This window comes from Acinonyx jubatus, chromosome B2, assembly GCF_027475565.1.
Source record: "Acinonyx jubatus isolate Ajub_Pintada_27869175 chromosome B2, VMU_Ajub_asm_v1.0, whole genome shotgun sequence".
In the NCBI taxonomy this organism is placed as follows: Eukaryota; Metazoa; Chordata; class Mammalia; order Carnivora; family Felidae; genus Acinonyx; species Acinonyx jubatus.
The window spans coordinates 72,529,364-72,550,715 of NC_069385.1; the positions used below are offsets into that span (position 1 = coordinate 72,529,364).

A 21,352-nucleotide genomic window follows, 5' to 3' on the forward strand; every position below is an offset into this window, starting at 1 on the left:
AGCCATCTAATATTTGAACTATTTGTAGGTAGCCAGAACAGAAAAGGGAACACTTTCAGAGTGCAGCTTGACCAGTTGACAGCTCATGGAAATGATTAGAGATGCTGTGTGTGCCTTCCTAAAAGCTGAAGAGTCTTGATGAACTGTTTTCCTACTTGGAAAATTAGAACTTGCTATACTATAGCCTTTTGTTTTCTTAAGTGTATATTTCTGTAGAGGATCTTTAAAAATTAAAGAATATTTTAGGTTTCCTGACTATTATAATTTATTATAAAAACTTAGTTATAATTAGCACCTGCATAACCCACGGTGAGAGTAGGTTTTATGGATTCCACATTTGTACTGTCTATGCCACTCATTTGTGTTCTTAAAAAAGGCACATTCTCTAAAATTCAGTAAACGTGTTTATGGTAAGGATTGGTTGCTGAGTAAACTCCTGCTCCTGTGGAGTAGACACATATTATGAATAAATCTTAACACTTGCAGTGAACCCCAATCATATTTAAGGTTGAGTTTAAACATTTGTTGCATCTCAGAGAGGAGATGGACTAGATGAGGTCATCTTCACACCAGAGAGGAACTACACTAAGGCCATCCCTCAAAGAAAGTTGCCTTCCATTTCTGTTATCTTTTCTTGTGTAACAGGCTATGCTAAAATTCAATATAGGAGGGCACCTGGGTGGCTCAGTCGGTAAAGCGTCCGGACTCTTGATTCCGGCTCAGGTCCTATCTCACTGTTTATGAGTTCAAGCCCTGCATCAGACTCCATGCTGACAGTGCAGAGCCTGCTTGGGATTCTCTTTCTCTCTCTCTCTCTCTCTCTCCCTCTCCCTCTACCTCTCTCTCTCTCTCCCTCTCCCTCTCCCTCTCCCTCTCCCTCTCCCTCTCCCTCTCCCTCTCCCTCTCCCTCTGTCACTCCCCCACTTGCTCTCTTTCTCTCTCTCAAAATAAATAAACTTAAGCATTTTTAATAAAATTAAAAATAAATAAAGTTTAATGGAGCACAGGCTTGCACTTTCATTTACATTTTGTCTACAGTGGCTGCTTTTATACTGCCATGGCAGTTGAGCAGAATTGAATTGAATAGTTGAGGTAGAGACCAGGTGGCCTGCAGGCCTAAAATATTTACTATCTGATTCTTTAAGGAAACGTGTGTCAATTCCTGATTAGTGTCTTGAAACAACCATTTTGATGTTTATGACACTATAGATCAGGAAATCAGGGATGGCTTAGCTCAGTGGTTCTTTGGTCTGTTATCATATGTAGCTCTAGTCATCTAGAGACTATACTGGGGGTCAAAATTCAGGTGGCCCATTTACTTGTTTGGCAGCTTACCTGAAGGATGGCTGGCCAGTCATCTCTCTCTCTCCACAGTGTCTCTTCAGCAGAGTTAACCAGACTCCTTTACAAAGGTTCTCAGGGCTCCAAGATGGTAAAAGTATCTCATCTTGAAACAGGCATAGCCTCATTTCTGTCACATTCTGCTGGTTTCAAAGCAAGTCACAAGATCAGCCCCGAATCAGGGGGAGGGAAAACAAATAAACTATGTTTCTTAATGGCGAGAGTGGCAAGCTTGTGGTTGTCTAATTCTTTTCATTCATGTCTTTAAATTGATGCAGGACTTCACCTCCTCTGGGAGGCACTTCAGTACCATATTCCTCTTCTACTTCTTGCTGTTACCTAACCAGCAGTAAAGGAAAATCAGTAGAGAAGTGGTATAGTATCTGTTACCATGCATTCATCCTTGAAATAATGCTATTGTAAGTTTCTTGAAACTTGAAAAGTTGCCACCAGCATTCACTTTTAACACGTTCTTTCTTATTGTCACTTGACCTTCATCATCCCTTCTTCCCAACCAGACTTGAAATACCAACACCTCAGTCTTCCTTATTCATTGATTCTCTTGCTTTTCTCCTGTTTTTGTTTCCCATGTAATAATACTCTTTTGTTTACACTTATAAGAAATGTCTAAAAGTAGCCTGTTCTATTTGAGTTGTATTCTGTAAACTATTTGTATGGCTTTTTCTTTGTAGGCTTTTTTATTTGCTTATGGATTTGCTCCTCTTGTGCTTTTTCTAAAGGATTTAATAAGGAAGTCTGGAATTTAAATGAGCATTTGAATGCTGATGAAGGCAGAGTCCATGTCCCAGCAGCCATCTTTGCTCTCTGTTATATTCCATCTGGCATTGCTTTGTCCATAGCTGCTCTTTCCCTTAGAAGTTTTCCATATGCTATGATGCTTACCATTGTTGTTTCAAAGTAGAGACAAACAAGTGGGGGACAGGGTCAAAGTTGATAGGAAACATCGTTCTTGAATTTCTTCTGAAAATGAGAGAGGTGAGAGAACAGAGCTTTTTAAATATATAGTATCTTAAATAGGGTAACTTTACCCCCAAAAAACAAGAGATAAGTGTTCAAGAAACTTGCCCTCTAAGTTGAGGTGTTGATGGTAATAATTGGTTAAGTAACTTGCTCAGGGCCATAGACTAACTCTGACTCTGAAGCCTGTATACTTTACCTTTACTGCCTCCCTGACATACAGTATTGATTCTCATATATTTTGTCAGATGTAGGAGTATCGTGATAAAATGCCAGAGTAGAGGACTGTCCATCATATATGAGCTCTAGCTGAGTAGGTGGTATAAGACTTGAAGCTAACTGCTATTGCCTCCCTCCTCTCTGCAAAGTCAGCCTTTCCTATTTTGTACAGATCAAACTTTCAGGAACAGTCAGCAGTGGTGTACTTTCCTCTTCTTTCTCAGCTCAGTCTTCCCCATCCCCTGCTATTCCCCAGTGTGAAGTGTTCTCACAAAACAGATTGAGGACCTCTAGGAAATTGAGAATCTGAGAGATTGGGTTACCAGTTGTGTCTATTAGTAACTGACTCGACAGTCTTGGATAGGACAGTTTATTTTCCTGGTTTCTTATCTGGAAATTAAGAGCAATAATATTTGTCTTTTCTTAAAGATTGAGGAAATTACATAATTTTTTTTTTTTTTTACAAGATTCAGTAAGGTATCCAAATTATAAGTCGTTCAGGGCTACTTTTGTTGCCAAGGGACTCGAATTTGTACTTTCCGTTTCATTGTATTTGTTCTGAGTAGGAAAATCGTACCAAAGAATAGCATATTGATGGTTCAAAAGGGACATTTTGTCAAGGCTGAAAACCTAGGCAGTTGCAGTTCTTCCAGTCCTAGAGAAAACAATACAAAAACTCTGCGAAAACTTAAAAAAAAAAAAAGATAATATAAATAACTAGCTTGATCAAATTCAAAGATTATAAAAGAATATTCGGTGAAAAGGAATTTTCTTCCCCATTCCCATTTCTTAGTTCTTGCCTTATGGGCATTCATCAATACTAGTTTCCTGTTTACCCACCTAGAGATAGTCTGTTTTTACACATTGTTCTGCTGCTTACTTTTTTCACTAAATAATGTCTTGTATTCCTTTAATATTTGAAGTATATCCAGGGCTGGTTTATTATTTTTATTGTTTCATACTATTCTGTTGTCATTTTTTAAAATCAGCTTTATTGGAATATAATCATGCACAATATAATACAGTTTAACATTTCAGCATATAATTTGATGAATTTTGGCAAAGGTGTACAGGTCATGTAACTACCACTGCAATTAGGGTGTAGAATATTTTCTTTTTTTTTCTATTTTATTGACTTTGCTTTTATCTATATTAGCTTTTATTTTGCTTACTTTGGTCTTCCTTCTCTAGTTTCTTAAAGGAGAAAATCAGATGTCTTATTGGTTTCGAGGCTTTCTTTTGTAATATAAACATTCCATGCCATAGATTTTTCTGCTTTAGCTCACACATTTGCTCAAGGTCACTTTACTTCTCATTCTCTCAGGGATCATAGCCCTTCAGTGTCTGGTTTCATAAAACCAGTGTTTCATACATTTTTCTGGTTTTCTGGTTGTTTAAGGCAGAAGGGAAAATCCAATCCTTGTTACTCTGTCTTGGTGGGAAATGGAAGATTCCCTATTTTTTAATTTCTAGAAGGACATTTACTTTATAAATAATTAAATGAACATTCTTGTTGTTTTCTAATTTTACAACTGCATGCATATTTATGTAGAATCAGTTTTTTAAATTGTAATACTCTTGGTATAAGGCTTTGAAGACAGACCAAAATTAAGCTCTCATTTTACCATGTTTAATCAAGTGGGTTCAGGTTATTTTTTTTCTCAATATTGAAAAACTTGTGCAATTTTCAAACATACACAAAACTCAACAGTACAGTTAAATCCATATGCTTATCACCCACATTCAAGAGGCATCAGGCTGTTACCACGTTTGTTTCATTATCTTTTTTCCTTGTTGTCTCAGTTTCCTCATCTGTATAATAAGCGATGAGAGTACCTTACCTCACAACTCGAATGAATATTAAAGGATTAATACATATAAAGTGCATGAAATTGTGCCTGTCAGGTAGTTAGTGCTCTGGAAGCAATTTGCTATTGTTAAATTATTGATTACAACTTCTCAAGCATACAGAGAAGTGATAAATGTGTTGACTGAGAATTTGGAGTGGTGAACCACATTTCCAATTATTCTGGGAAGTTTTATGCATAAATATTTTTATATTTTTCAATTTTAGGTTTTGATGCAGTAGATGTTGATAGATATGACCAATATAAACAAAATTTCTATGGAGTCAGTAATTTTTAAGAGGATAAAGGATGTGTAACTGGTATACTAAACTTAATTCCTAATAATCTGCTTTGTTTTTATGTCAAAACAATGTCTCTGAATTTCTTCATCTTTTTATCAATCCTTAAATGTATCTGCTTCCTAAGTGTGCCATTTCTATGTATGATACTACCTTGTGAGTCACAGGATCAGTTTCAATAATTCTTTCTGAATTCTAATTTATCTTTGCTCTAAATTTCTAGTTTTTCACTTAACTTTGAGCTGAATTACCAAAGGCCTTAGTCCCCAATTATGTTAAACTGTAGAAGCATGACCTAGTTCATTTTAGAACTCCTGTTCATAGAACAGAAATATAACTTGTGCAATTATTTGCAGTTCACCTAATGTTGCCAAAAAATTTCACGTTGGACATTTGCGTTCTACCATCATAGGTGAGTGTCATTCATTTCACAGAAAATACTAAACATGACTTTGAGGCAATATTTTGATCATGCATGCTAATGGTTTAATGCTTAAGTAACCAGAAGACGAAAAACAAAGTTCAAACTTATATGAGCCCAATGCTAATATATGGAATGGGAAAAATTGGTTTAGAAGTAGAAAAAAATTTGTTTGAACACCAAAAGATTGACTCAGAAACTAATTTTAACTGTTAGGTTTGTTGAGGATTTTAACTTTTTTAAAGTATGTATGCATATGAAGAAGATCTGAAAGATGCAAAAATGAAAATAGTTAATGTGTGGATGATGGTAATCTTGTCAGGTTTTTTGTTCTATATATTTTGTTTTAAAAAAGAAACTGTTATAATACCAATTATATCTCAATTAGAAAAAAGAAACTCAATCTCCATCACTTGAGTGCTAACTGGAGCATTCAAAACTGGAAATTGAAACAAGAGTATTCTAAGAAAGATTGCTTTTGTACTTCATAGCTGTAATGCTTCAGTGTATATGCTAACATCTTCATTTATTTAAAACATGACATGATGCAGTAGCCCAATTTAAAAACTGCAATTAGAATTGAAGAGACTTTGAAGTGTATCTCATCTGATCTGTCTTCTGGTGTGGAAATCTGTCTATTGCATGCCTTAGGGATCATTTAACCTGTCGTTTGAATATTTTTAAGAATCGGAGCAATCGGTACTTTGTGGCATAGATCATGATTAAACTGGAATCACCTCTTGTTGTGGGAGAGATCTCCTGGAGCATTTTAAGAGAAGAAATGATAGGGTTTGATTTTTTAAAGAGTATAAAAAATATACTGTGTAAGAAAAGCTACATGAGTAGGTCAAAACTGTAGGAATGGGTCAGAAAGAGATAATACTTCCTGAGAATTTATTTACCGTGTTATTTATCGTGATATGTGGAAACTCAGATACCAAAAGTAACTTTTCCAAAAATCACCTAGCTAGTAAGTATCATAGCCAGGATTTGAAATTAGTCTAATTCCAGAAGCTTAGGTTTGTGTTATTTAGTTGATTCGTAAGATAATAAGATGCTAATTAAAAATAAGAATACAATCTGAGTAGCAGCAGAAGAAGTTTGCTGTTAGGACTGTATAGACTGGGAAAGTCTAGAAGTAAGGAAGCTGGAAAAGGAGTAGCTGCAGTAATTTGAGTCAGATATACATATTGGTGAAGGATTATTTGCAGAAAACTAAATCTACTGTAGTAAAAGCAGGCAAGAATTTATTACAGGATATTGAATAGTTTACAAAGTTGTTGGAAGTGCTGAAGAAGCTTTGGGTGAAGTGACATAAATGATTCCCAGAATTATACCGTAGAGCGTGTTCATCAAGGGAGCTTCTGCCTTTTCTGCAGTCACTTCCAGTAGCAGCCATGCTACTGCTGCCACTAGTCCTGCCATATCTTCTAGAATTCATATAAGCAAAACAGGCAGCCCCATACCCTTTCAGTTCCCTTGGAAGTCACATGACAGGACACTGGGCTATTAGTGATGCCACCAAAAAGAAAAAGCCTCCACAGCTGTGCTTGTCAGAAAAAATAGAAGTAGCTCCCCTCTCACTCACCTCATGTTCACCTTCGAAGTCTCATGCAAAGTGTATCTGATTGCCCAAATATAAGTGACTTCTGAAACCCTAACTGCAGAAGTTTCTGAGAAATGTAATTTTTAGGTTTCCAGCCTCTGCAGCATATGAGTGCACACGAGGAGAGTGAAGCAGGTGTTGGATATCAAACCAGTGTCAGCAGTAGAAGAAGATGAAGTTCTTGAACTACCATGTGCTCTTAGGGAGCAGGCATGAGGAGGTGGATTTCAGTGATTGAAAGAAGGTAGAGTGAGCTGTTGAGAAAAAAACACCAGTGTGGTTTAGGCTCTATAGGGATTAGCAAAATTATCTCTTGTTACTTATTGAGATTCTCTTATTTTCTTTGCAATTCAGTTATTCTAACATATGTTCCCAGCTCCCACTAATGTTGCTGAAAATTATGTTCTTATGAAAATTGTGAGGTTCTTTGGAATAACTGCCCCCCAAATAATTCTCTACTCCTGCTCCATAACATAGATGAAAACACAATAGTGAATATTTTACTAAAAAAAATTGAATTGGTAAATTTTATCAAAAAAATTTTTGTTATGCTTTGATAATAGAGAAACACATGGTTCTTATGCCAAAATGGATAACAAGAATGAGAAACTGTATATTTTATTGATTACTAGGAAATTTTATAGCAAATCTCAAAGAAGCTTTAGGACATCAAGTCACCAGAATAAATTACCTTGGAGATTGGGGCATGCAGTTTGGTAAGTGAGTTTGAAATTTTCTCCTTTATCTCACTGTTAAGTTTAATTTCTTTTAATTATGTCACCTGATCATGCAGAATATAGGCAGAACCCACTGGGTAGAGTAGTGCCTCCTACCTTTTTTTTTTTCCCTCTAATGGCTCTTTTGCATAAGTCTTATATTCTATTTATTAGAACAATTCTCACCACACAAATCTGTTTTGGGGGAGGAAACCTCACACATTCAAGGCAATAAATACAGGCTTTTATGGTTTTATTAAGAAAAAGTAGCTTACATGTGTCAAATGTAGGAGTGAATGTACCAGGGAAGAAGTAAGTCTAGCTGTATAATGCCTTCCAGCTACAGCTCTGCCATTTTTCAAACAAATGGGGTCCAGCCTCCCTGCATCATGCATGGAGGGTGATCTGTTGTTATACCCTGAGCCAGTGGCCTAGAAGAAAAAGAAAGTGGGATACTTTGGCTCCTTCTTAAATTGTGCAGTGACAGGGGGTCAAAAAAAAAAAAAAGAGAGGAAGAGACAAGTGAGAACCAAACAGTTGAATGCCACAAATTATCTCTAATGTTGTGAGTTTACTCAGAACCATCCCTACCTCATAGTGTACCTGTAATCAAGGAAGGGCAAGATAAATGAAGTTGCTCAGGTAGTGAAGTTCTGGTAGCATGTGAAATGCAAACTTTTAAAAATCTCTGGCAACTATTGGGGCGCCTGGGTGGCTCAGTTGGCTGAGTGTCTGACTTTGGCTCAGGTCTTGATCTCACAGCTCCTGAGTTCAAGCCCCGTGTCGGGCTCTGTGCTGACAGCTCAGAGCCTAGAACCTGCTTCAGATTCTGTGTCTCCCTCTCTCTCTGCCCCTTCCCCACTTGTGCCATGTCTCTGTCTCTCAAAAATAAAAATAAAACATTAAAAAAAAATTAAAAATCTCTGGCAACTGTTACGTGTGTTTTAAAATCCGGCCTCCTTTCATGAAGATGGCCCCGAAGGCAAAGAAGGAAGCCCCTGCCCCTCCCAAAGCTGAAGCCAAAGCAAAGGCTTTGAAGGCCAAGAAAGCAGTGCTGAAAGGTGTCCACAGTCATAAAAAAAAGAAGATCCGCACGTCACCTACATTCCGACGACCCAAGACACTGCGTCTCCAAGGACAGCCCAAATATCCTTGAAAGAGCGCCCCCAGGAGAAACAAACTTGGCCACTATGCCATCGTCAAGTTCCCCCTGACTACCGAGTTAGCCATGAAGAAAATAGAAGACAGCAACACTCTTGTGTTCATTGTGGACGTCAAGGCCAACAAGCACCAGATCAAACAGGCCGTGAAGAAGCTCTATGACATTGATGTGGCCAAGGTCAACACTCTGATCAGGCCCGATGGAGAAAAGAAAGCATATGTTCGACTGGCTCCTGACTATGATGCTTTGGATGTTGCCAACAAAATTGGGATCATCTAAACTGAGTCCAGCTTGCTAAATCTAAATTTTTTCAACAATAGAATAGAATAAAATGAAATGAAATAAAATAAAATAAAATATAATTAATATATAATATAATATAATATAATATAATATAATATAATATAATATAATATATAATATAATATAAAATCCGGCCTTAGTATCACCTCTTAAGGCATTCTCTGACACACAGGCCCTTGCCTACATCTCGCATCACCAAGTTCCTAGTATCCAGCTCTCCTCAAATAAGCTTGCCTTACTCTTTTCTTACTTGTGTGCTTCTCTCCCCTGCTAGATGACATGTTCCTTGAAGGCATGTATTGTGTCTTAATTATCTTTGTGTCCATAGGACTTGAAACATAAGAAGCACTAAGACTGATGAATTAATCTGTGGAAGTATTTTACAGTACCAATCCAAAAGAAACACTAGATAATATTTTAAAGCTTCCATAAAGTGTAGTGTGCACTACAAGTTCTAAAGTTTACTGATACTATTCTGTTCTGTCCATAGCTAGTGAAATGAAATCAAAGTTTCTAAAAGATTTATCGTGACCTTCTCTTTCATTTCAATTAATAAAAATCTCATTTAGTCTCTAAAAACAGTAGAACTTGAACCAATTAATAGTACCATTACTATTCACTGTGGAGGAATCTGAAAACATGCCCTGCATTTTAAAAATCCACCTGCATTTCACAATAGCTGGTAGTCAGAGATTTGGGCCCTAGGCTCAACAATCAGATTTAATAGGTGATATCCACTTTACATTAGTTTAACCGATTTATGCATTTCACAGGCATTAGCAAATAGGTGATTATGGTATTCAATTTTAGCTACAGGATTTTATTATCGCAATGTTTCTCTAAAGGACTACGATGGTTAATGATCTGTCACCATTTCCATTATAACCATAATGGTTGAAGAGTTTTAATTTTGGGTGTTTCAGCTATCTCCTATTAAAAGTTGGCAAATAGTTTCTAACCACAAAATTAGTTTTTGAAAATATATTAGGTTGAATATTAAATGGGCATTGGCCTTTACTTTTCCTATTTCCATTTTTTAGAACAGTCTGGGCATCTTTCCACACCCTGCTCCTAAGACCCTGACATTTGCTTTTTGTTAAAAGTGAATAGGGCTGGTACATTTTTAAGTCATCCTTCTAGTTCTTGTCTAAAACTCCAAAATATTTTACATCTTTGAGTTCAGTAGCATCCCACTTTCTGGTGAGCCTCCATAGAAAACTGTATGTCAGCAAGGCCCACTGGCAATAGCTCCTTTAGATCGGAAGCTTAGTAATTGATAAGAGTTATAGAAACAGATTGGTTTTTAAAATAATTCAACCACCTTTTATTGCTCTTGGTCCCAGTCTGCATATATCCTTTTTTTTTTTTTTAAAGACATGGAGGAACTTTATATTTTTTTAATGTTCATTTATTTTTGAGAGAGTGGGAGAGGGGCAGAGAGAGAGAGGAAGACACAGAATGTGAAGCAGGCTTCAGGCTCCGAGCTGTCAGCACAGAGCCCAACACAGGGCTCATACTCACGGACCATGAGATCGTGAGATCATGACGTGAGCCTAAGTCAGATGCTTAACCTACTGAGCCACCCAGGCGCCCTTGTATATATCCTTTTAAACTGAAATTGTGGTCATCTTTCTTAAGAATATAAGTACTTACAGTCTATTACCTCAATTATTATTAAAAAAAAAAAAATAAGGCTCAAACTAATACTATCCCTGAATGCAGAATTTATCATCAAAGACAAAAAAAAAAAATCATTGACAAATAAAAGATAAATATATGGCCAGATAAAAGATATTTGTTGCTTGGTCACCTTGAATGGGAGAGATAACCAGGTATGTTTTGAGTTTTGTCTTTTATTGTTTTCCTCCAGTTATTTTTTTAAGGGTTAATATTATAACACCAAGCCAACTTCTACCTTTGTTTTATTTTAACATCTACAAGTTTAAAAAGAAAGTTTTGAAATCACCTCCCATAAGTTTGTTTTCACAGAATTTAAGCATCCAGCATGTAGCATCATGATGTCCTTCCTCAGGGTAGCTAGTCAATAAATGCTTGTTTTATTAATGTCTGCTACGTTGGTGGTGGGCACTGTTAATACAAAGACAAGTTAGTCCTAGACCCTGCTTTTGATGAGTTCATAGTCCATTGGTGTCTTTGAAGTTAATTTCAGTGATCTATTCAACATATTGAATTTGTGATTCAGTATGTTGAGTTTATGGGGTAGCAGAAGATGATAACATGTGTTTGTAGTGCTCTCAGGACACATAATTACAAGGGCTTGATATTTTGATATAGCTATACCTGTTCCCTGCCATGACTGTTCTCTATTGTTCCATTTTATAATTTTTTCATTTATGTATTACTGTGCTAGGTCTTCTGGGAACCGGCTTCCAGCTGTTTGGCTATGAAGAAAAACTTCAGTCCAGTCCTTTACAGCACCTCTTTGAAGTAAGTTGGCAAGAAACAATAGTAGCAAATGCTTCAATTTATTTTTTTCAGAGTACTTTGCAGCTTGGATTAATTTTTAATCCCAGAGGTTTTTAAAAATGTTCATAAAAACAAGGAATTATAGCAATGTGGCTTTTATTTTACTAGGGAGTTCGTTTCATTTTCTTGTCCAAGTGTTTATTTAGGTTTTAGTTGATTTGGGACAGTATTTTTCTAGGTATAGAGTCATCTTAGAATAAACACATGGGATAACAGATTCAACGCAAATTTCTTAATTTTTTTGTCAGTTGTTTTATAACTGCAGCTTTCTTCATGGCAATAACTATAATTCATTTAGAATCGAGAAACAGGAGTATATACTTTTTTAATCTTATTCTAGTGTGGGGGAAGATACCTGTGTTTCTCTGAATTTGTGTGTGCTTTTTTTAAATTTCTGTCTTTTAGCTCCTTTTCCTGGCTTTTGCCCAGCGTGAACTCCTTCCTATTCTGCTTCATATAGTCCCTTGGGTACTTTGATTCACTGTCCTCAGTTTTTCTTAGAGTTCATTAATAAAGCTCTTCCTGCCCAATTAATCTCCAGGAGATGTGTTTCCTTTTCATTGTCCTAATTGTTCTCTCTTCTGTTTCTGGGCCTCACAAGAATAAACACCAATGACAGCAGCTGTGTTGGTGACGTACTGGGGATCACACTAAAGATGTTATTATACCTGTGCATAAGAAAGAGCACTTACCAAAATAATGCTTTACTTCCCTAGCAAAAGCCACTGAGAATGCTTCATAATTTTCCTTTCTGTTAAATAATTTTTCTCCTGCAGCTTTGTAGTTAAATTTAACAAAAATTACATTGTAATTCTTGAAGAGTTTTAATGGTTTGTAATTTTCTCCTGAGTCCCTGCATGCACTGCACTTTAAATGCCTACATTTTTATTTATAATATTAAACAAAAGATTTTTTTTCTGTTTTCCATTGAGTTTTATTGATAGGCAAGAGTTTAAAAATTAATGATTCTTTATGGTCGTCTGTAAATAAAGCATGCCACCTTAGTGCCTAGAATTTTTATTGTATTATTTTTTAAAACTTTGAGTAATGGCAAGTATTTTTTTACCACAGGCTTAGTGAACCTTTCATCAGATTCAGGCCCACAGAGACAACCCATTGCACAGAAAATAAAAATACTTGCTTGAAGACCTTGTGTCTGTCATTGAGAGAACATTTTTAAGGATGTAGAGTACAACTTCATATGAGAGTTACTATTCTCATCTTTCTCCCACCCCACCTCAAACGTTTTATTTAACCCTGAAAATAGTTAAGTCTTTGTCATTCATAGTATTTTAAATATTTTTAGTAAAGTCTGTTCTCAAACCTGATAGAAACTTAAATGTATGTTTCTTTCTATGCAGTTTATCACAAATTTCCAGGCTTTTGAGACTCATAAAAAGTTGGAGATTATACAGCTATATTAGAGGTTGTTGATTGATGGATGCACATAAAGAAGGAACAAGGGCAGGAGGTACTTCTGTGAATAACTAAAAACTCAAGGAACAGTGGTGTTGCTTTCATTAAGTGTTCTTTTGCCTAAAAGCTTCGTAGGGAAGCAGCATTTATAGACAAAAGAGCAAGTCAAATACACCCACGTTGCTGTTTGTAATAAAAGAAATCCATTAGGGTACTAACTGGCTCTTTCTTCCTTTGCAGGACAGAAAAAAAATGCAGAGCCTAAAGTGGCAGCCTCCAGGTTATTTTATCTTTGAGCTAATTTTTGCTAGCCCAATTTCATTTTAAAATTATAGCCATCATTGCAGATTATTTTCAACAAAAACTTTGGGCATAAGTGAGGAATTTTTTCCTTTTTTTTTTTTGAGCTTTAGGCAAATATTAATAAATGATTTTATACTGTTCCTAAAAGAAAACCTGGACTTTGGCTGGACCCCCTGGTTTTTTTCCTTGTCAGATTATAGTTGTAACCACTTTCAGAAGGACCATGTCTTCTCGATCTTTTATCGCCAGCCCCAAGCACCATGCCTGCAGTTACATTTTGTATGAATTTGATCTTGTAGGGGTTTTTTTTTGGTCCCTTTCTTCCATTTAAGTTGGAGAATATCAGACCTATTATATAGTTCCAAGGAAGAGCTGACTATTATAGGATACACTCGTACCATTTCTCAAAATTGACTTCATCATGCAGTTACTGATGCAAAACCCAAGGGCCAGATGCAGGGCTCCAGCACAGGCAGTCTGACTCCCAGGTGCTCATGCACTGCCCTGTCCTCCACTGGCGTGACAGAATGCCCTTCTGGCCATTTACTTCCATCGGTTGTAATTACTTACATACCATTTTCCTTTCTTTCATCCTCAAATTGCTGTACCAGGAACACAATTAGTAGTTTAGTTTTCTCAGTTTCAACCTTCCAGCATATCTGTTTTGAATTTGGCTTCAGCCATCCAGTGGCAGTTTGTGGCCTGCCTCCTGCTGAATGGTGTCATGATCAGTATCCCCCAGTTTCAGTTTCTCAGTTTTTGTGTATAGAAATTATAGGATAGTTTTAGCATTTCTTTTCTGTGATGAAAATATTTATCATTTACAATCAGTTCTCTCTTGCGTTCCCATTTTTGTGCTTTGCTTCATTACTTGTTTTTCTGTGTACCTGTAGTCCTTCTTTTCCCATGATGTCTGGCTGTTGTGTGTGGACATGGGACTTTTGTTGATCATCATTTAAAACCATTTATTAGTTGTTCTGATTTGTCATGAAACGGGGAACTGGTTTTGTAATAGTTCATACCTCCCCCTAAATTAGCTAATGAGTTAAATAACTAATATATTTGCTATTTAGAATTCACATTATTGGTTCAATGAAAACATTTAAATTAAGTTTTGTGACATGTATAAAAAAGCCTTTCTGCTTCTATCAAAAAGTAATTCATTATGGTAAAAAGTGTTAAATCTAAATCATGAGTATATGGGTGTCTCATTTACTTTTACCTGTTATAATCTGTTTCTTAATGTTTATTTATTTAGAGAGAGCACAAGCAGGGGAGGGGCAGAAAGAGCAAGAGAGAGAGAGAGAGAAAGAATCCCAAGCAGTCCCCACGCTCCAGCGCAGAGCCTGATGCGGAGCCTGAACCCACCAACCGTGAGATCGTGACCTAAGCTTGAAATCAAGCACCTAAGTCAGGTGCTTAACCAACTCAGCCACCCAGGCGCCCCTACTTTTACCTATTTTAGTGATAGTTTTTAAAAGTAATTTCAGGATTTCTCCTAGTTTAAACTACTTGAATGGACCTTGAGAACATGTAACACTGTTTTAGGAATGTATAACCAGCATTTTTTTTTTGGCTACAAGTTTTAGAACTTGACTCATTGCATATTGCTTATTAATATCAATTTTTAAATTTTTTTAATGCTTATTTAATGTTGAGAGAGAGACAGAGCATGAGCAGGGGAAGGGCAGAGAGAGAGAGAGGGAGACACAGAATCTGAAGCATGCTCCAGGCTCCAAGCTGTTGGCACAGAGCCCAACACGGAGCCCAAACCCACGAACTGCGAGATCATGACCTGAGCCAAAGTTGGCTGCCTAACCGACTGAGCCACCCAGGTGCCCCTAATATGAATTTTGATTACCATAGAAATGCCTCTGAAATATGAGCAGCCTCTCCTAAGACATAAATATTATGACAATAATGTATCCATTAGCCCTGTACCCTAACAGTGGCATTTATAAAGGGAACATGATATATTAACATATTAAGTTCATAATGGCCCCAAAAGTATTCATTATTTTTCCCTTGCCCTTTCTAAAATGCTTTTAGGTAATTACAGTGATGAGCATTTAATAAAAAAAGACCTGGAAAGTTAGAGGATAATGTATTAGTAGGAAATAGTATATTAAAGGTTTGACCCTGAGTTTCCCTATATTAATAACAAAAAAAAGTAGAATATAGGGCAAGAGCAAAGCACCAAATTAACGAATGATACTATTTACTTGCTCTCATTTTTTTTTTTTTAATGTGGAAGAAGTATCTATTCCTCAAGAGACCATGGGGCTTTTTTTGATTGTTGGTTTTTTTTTCTTGTTTGTTTGTTTTGGCTTTAGAGTCTCCAAAAAAGATTTCTTCAACTTAAGAAAGTAATTCAAGTTAAATCAATTCTAGACATAATGACGTATTTGTGCACTTAGAAATGTTTACTTTATAAAGACTTGAATTCAAGAGTTCTTTATTGGTTAGATCACATTACTATTTTCAGAGAAAGTGACTATTATGGTTAATGTGAATTTTACTCATTATAATACTTACATGGAAGAAATAACTCTTAAATTGTAAGCCTAATTAAATCTGAACCCAGTCATATTTTTGAGAGTGGTAAGAGTCATCTCTAGTCATTGTTAAGGGTTTCTCATCTTCCAAATCACAAAGTCCTCCACATTCTTATGTACATCTCAGGATGGGCATGGAGGCCTCTTCTTAGCTTTAATCCACATTGGTCTTGACTGATGTGCCCAGTATCCCAGCCTACATAAATGCCCTGGAGGCACACAGCTCTGCTTGTATGACAAACATAGGAGATCCTAGCTGTGGCCCAGTTCCATAGGTCTAGATATCAGCCTCCCTGTGTGGGAACACCACAAGTCATTTCCCTCAGAGGGCCTGTTGCCACCCCAGAGGCTGCCCAGCTTTTGCTATTCCTGGGAATGTTTCTCCATCCCCATTCCCTCCTCAATCTAGACAATTGTCCTTTCTTCTCTCCTGGCAGCTTTTCTGTTTTACCATACTCTTGACCATCTTCCCCAAAGCCACTAGCCTTTCTTCCCAATGCCTGCTCTTCTGGGGGTTACTACAGTGCCTCATTTTCCTCTGAGTGTTCTTAGAACAAGGATGGGAATACTAAGCAAGACCAGAGTACATATTAATAGCTCAGTGATTATCCCTCCCACCCCATCAAAATGAGCAAAAAACTTTTTCAGCATGAAAAATGTATATCACCATGTGTCTAAATATATATAAGAAGTGAATCTTTATCATCCTTGAATAAAGGTATATCATGGACATTATTATTAACAAAGACCAAAAATAGGCGATTCTAAATACTGAAAGAAGATGAATGGATGAAAAAATGCTATTTATATGCAGCTAATGATATGCTAATGAGAAACTTGATAATTACTAAGTTTTTATTTTATTATTAACTGATATATTGATCTTTTAAATTATAATTGTATTGTTTGAGTTTCTTTAATATTACATTTAACATTAGAAATCTATCTCAGGGCACCTGGGTGGCTCAGTAGGTTAAGCATCCGACTTTGGCTCAGGTCATGATCTCATGGTTTGTGGGTTTGAGCCCCGCGTTGGGCTCTGTGCTGACCGCTCAAAGTCTGGAACCCGCTTCAGATTCTGTGTCTCCTTCTCTTTCTGCCCATCACCTGCTCATGCTCTGTCTTCTCAAAAATAAATAAACCTTAAAAAAAAACCAAAAGAAAACAAAAGAAATCTATCTCAACCAGCAGTTCTGTAAGGAATTTCTGATCAAGACATGAAACAACATTAAAAATTACCTTCTTTGTTTGAGTTGTAATCATGAATTCATTACATGTTTTTTCTAAAAAAATTAGAACAAAATTAAATGCATTTTAAGATAGAAGACAAATTGTATAGTTAAAAGGGTCTTTAGTGTCTAAGTTATGCTGACCGTTCTTAGTAGTTATTCTCTGTTTTAAGACAGAAATAACCAGGGCTGGGGTTAGAGCCCTGTAAGCAAAGAATTAAACTGTGTCTATGTTGCCAGTGGTATTCTAGAATCAAATTTAAGAGAGTAAGAGAGCATTATATACTTTATTTCTCATACTTATTTCTTTATATTGGGACAGATCATCTTGAGCTGACTGTAATTATCTGAATCAGTTAAGTTAGAAATAAAATATCCTATGCTTCTTTGGGAGTATTAGCATCTAGAAATAATGAAAAGGTTAATATTCCTTTAAGGAAGTCTTAAATGTTTAGTTTATTTCCTCATGGAAATATACCTCACTTTCGTATTTTGGTAACTAAAATAAAAATTATTTCCATTCTCAAGAACATCCTAAGCCACATTCTTATTATCAAATCCAAGTTTAAAACTTCCTTTTTATTCCTTTTGTGTCTAGATCTAACCTCAAAAGGAGGCTGTCTTCAAAATGCACTTTCTAAACATAAAAAGTTTGTGGTGACTAAATTAAAAATTGTAATTTCAGAAGTACATAGTATTAAGGTTATTTTGTGAAGGAAAATGCATTTCTTTTCTAAAATGGTGATGAATGTTAATAATTACAGTTTTTTCTTGTTCATTTACAGGCAGATTAAGTGCTAATTAAGGCTCTTCTATGGTTCTGTTTGATAGTGTCAGTTGATTTTCAGTAATGTTTGGTTTATAATTACAAATTGCTGAAATGCCAAGATTCTTCAAGTGTTAGGGTTTGGTTTTGTTTATTTTGCTTTAATTATTTCTATTTTAAATTTTAAGAAAGGGAAAAGATTCTGGTAAAGTTTTTTCTAAAAATATTCTTACCAGTAGTTCACATGCATATTAGATTTTTTTAAATGTTGTCTATTTGAGTTCAGAGTCCTAGATTTAAAAAAAATTTTTTTTTGAAAATAAGAATATTTTGTATATGTTTGATTATAAATTACATGTGAATGTGCATGTAGTGTGTGTGTATGAGAGAGATATTTTCAATCACAATCATAGAAATATGCCTCAGTTACTATAGGCTGGACAACAGTTTAATTGTCCATGGATATGTCATTCAAAAGTCAAGAAGTTTGGGGCACCTGGCCGGCTCAGTTGGTTAAGCATCATCCAACTTTGGCTCAGGTCATGATCTCACAGTTCATGGGTTTGAGGCCCATGTCAGGTTCTGTGCTGACAACTCAGAACCTGGAGCCTGCTTTGGATTCTGTCCCCCTCTCTCTCTGCTCTTCCCCAGCTCACACTCTGTTTTTCTCTCTCTCTCAAAATAAATAAACACTTAAAAAAACGTCAAAAAGTCTGCAGTTTACTATCTCACCGTGACTCTCTCTGTTTTCCTACACCTTACCAAAATTTTCTTTCTCTGTTTCTGACTTATTCTGGACTTATTTCATAGGAGCACATGGAAATTAATATTTTATGGTATGTGTGTTCATTCTCCCCAAGACCACCGCCAGGTTTAATAACACATTAGAAGGACTCACAGGACTCAATGTATAATTGTGCTAACAGCTATGATTTACTATAGCAAAAGGTTGCAAAACAAAATCAAAGGGAAAGGAATATGCAGTGAAGTCTGTTAGAAACCAGGGCTAAGCTTCCAAGAGTCTTTTCCTGGTGGAGTCACACAGGATACACTTAGTTCCTCCTGCAACAAACTGGGACAACATACTTGAAATGTTGTCTACCAGGGAAGCTTATTAGATGCTCCATGCCCAAAGTTTCTATTGGAGTTTGATCATGTAGGCACCCTCTGCTTAGCATGTACTAAAATGCCAAACTCCCAGAAGGAAAGCAAGTAGTTAGCATAAACCATATTGTTTTCATAGTTTAAGCACAGTGAACTACTCTTATCAGTTAGGCTGGTGGGAACATTTCCCAAATCTGAAGTACCCACATGGCCAGCCAAGTTCCCAGATGCCAGCCAAGGGGTAAGCTTGCAAACCGGACATTTTAAGGATAGCACCTCAGGCCTGCTATATTAATTCTTTTCTGTGCAGTGTGCGTTAAAAAGGAAAAAGAAATTAGGTAGTTTTAACCTCTCTTTGGAATATTTATTCATTACATTCTGCCATTCCAGTAGTTAACAGAAGCCATCTATGAAAGATGAGACGTTTTTACCTTGATAGATGTTTAATGCCCTGTCCCTTTTGTTGGTAGATCTAGTGGGTCTAAGCCACATTCCAGTTGTCCCGTGTGTACTCCAGCAATAAAACCACTTTATCTGCCACTGATATTTTGATGATATTACTATAACAGATGCCTCCTATTTCTTTGGTAATTTGCCAATTTTTACTACTTTATGCTACTTTAATAGGTTTCTGAAAGAAATACGAGGAGAGTAAATGTATCATCCATGTTTCATCCTGGAAGTGAGTTACAACTTAGAAGTAAAATCTTTATATTCTATATGGGTAACTTCAGTACTACTTGAGGTGCAGAGTTGATATTTTTATTGTCATTTATTAACCTTGCATTTTGGAGACCAGAAAATTATTAAACTGTGATCACAGGATCATAGAAATGGGAGGCCATCCAATAAGCCATCCAGTTCCACTCCTGTCATTGGGTGGGGGCAGAAGTAAACCAGCCAAGACAGGTGGTGCAAAAACATTCCAGAAGTGAGTGGTCCACACAGTTCTCAGGAGCCCAGGTTCGAGTGTAAGTAAACTAACTGTCCAGAGGTCTTCCTAGATAAGCTATGTTATGGGTCTTTTGCAGGTTTAGAGAACTATTTTAAAAGTCTTTCTTAAAACAACTGCTGAATCATCCTTTGGCTTTTTCTTAGCCAGATTGAACCATTCTACCTCCTTTGACCTTTTCTCAGAAAAGTTGCGGCCATAATAATTTGCCCTTTTATTAAAAAAAAGAGGGAATGCTAGCTTAATCCAACCCAGGCACTCTTTTTTTTTTTTTTTTAATTTTATAATGTTTGTTTATTTTTGAGAGAGAGTCAGTATGAGCAGGAAAGGGGCAGGGAGAGAGGGAGACACACAATCTGAAGAAGGCTCCAGGCCCCGAGCTATCAGCACAGAGCCTGAAGTGGGGCTCAAACTCACAAACTTGGGAGATCATGACCTGAGCCGAAGTTGGACGCTCAGCCAACTGAGCCACCCAGGCGCCCCCTAACCCAGGCACTCTTAACCCAAGAGTCTGTGAACTTGAAGGGAGGGGAAAATTACACATTTTATTTTCCCTAACCTCTATCAGAAATTTAGTATTTTCTTCCATTACTACATCACAACCTTAAAAAATGATTGGATAACTTTCAATGTAATTATTTCCTTTATGAGCATATGTGTTTTACTTTATGCATTTAGAAACATTTTGAGAAGGGATTTATAGGGTGCACTAAGGGCCCATGGCAAAAAAAAAAAGAAAAAGAAAAGAAAAAAAAGATTACACTCTCATGAGGGCAGTTGGCTAACATTTAAATGAAAGTTCTCAGGATTGTGTTTTGTTCCTTTGAAGGTAACAGTGACTAATGTACTTCATTTAATATACTGTTATGCTTTTAGGTTTATGTACAAGTTAATAAAGAAGCAGCAGATAATAAAAATGTAGCAAAATCAGCGCATGAGTTCTTTCAGCGATTAGAACTGGGTGACATGCAAGCACTTGAACTGTGGCAGAAATTTCGAGACCTGAGCATAGAAGAATACGTGCGGATTTACAAGGTGCCCACCTACTCTCCTGTGATGGGGTGCTCTTGACTGGGACTACTGAGGAATGAAGTTGCTTCCTCAGCTCATGTTTTAAGACTAGATTTGTCATTCCATTGAAAATTAGGACCCACATATTATTATTTATGCTGAAAGTTGGAGCTTTGAAACAATCCTGTGAAATTCACAAACCAAATATCAGGTGGCACTCTAGTACTCTGTGTCAGTCTGGCTTCTCTTTTCTGTCTTATGTTCATTCCTTCATTTTATCTTAATCGTTTTTTTCCCCTTTCATTTCTGTAGGACTGTGTGTGATGCATATAAATTTGTTCATTTAATAAGCATTTTAGGGGGTGGGAGAAATACAACAGTGAGTAAAGGAAATAGAAGTACTTCTGTCTGGACTTCACATGCCAGCATGGAGATGGAGAGCAAATTAAAGACAACGGGGATTAAACAAGGACATACACAGTCTGTTAGGTGGTGATGATGCTGTGGAGAACAATGAAGCAGGGGAGGGGAGACGGAGTCTGCGAGTACGTGGAATGAAGAGAGTTTCATTAAAGAAACCCATGTGGCTGTAGTAGGGAAGCAGGATGAAGAGCTGCAGGAGAGGAGGTGGAAGAGG

General features: G+C 36.6%; 1 protein-coding gene and 1 pseudogene across 8 annotated transcripts in view; both read left to right on the forward strand.

Moving 5' to 3' along the window:
• The window catches only part of RARS2 (arginyl-tRNA synthetase 2, mitochondrial), an 81,223-nt gene that overhangs the window by 34,513 nt on the left and 25,358 nt on the right, over positions 1 to 21,352 (forward strand). For 7 of the 8 annotated variants that reach the window (XM_027057288.2, XM_027057286.2, XM_053222479.1 and 4 more), the window contains 4 exons: positions 5,041 to 5,096; positions 7,344 to 7,427; positions 11,264 to 11,340; positions 20,581 to 20,739. In XM_027057288.2, coding sequence (XP_026913089.1) covers positions 7,418 to 7,427; positions 11,264 to 11,340; positions 20,581 to 20,739 — 246 coding nt within the window. In that variant the 5' untranslated portion in view covers positions 5,041 to 5,096; positions 7,344 to 7,417. The remainder of the gene's footprint in view (positions 1 to 5,040; positions 5,097 to 7,343; positions 7,428 to 11,263; positions 11,341 to 20,580; positions 20,740 to 21,352) is intronic. The other variant, XM_053222481.1, reaches the window with a different exon arrangement.
• On the forward strand, positions 7,434 to 8,937 carry LOC113598774 (60S ribosomal protein L23a-like; annotated as a pseudogene).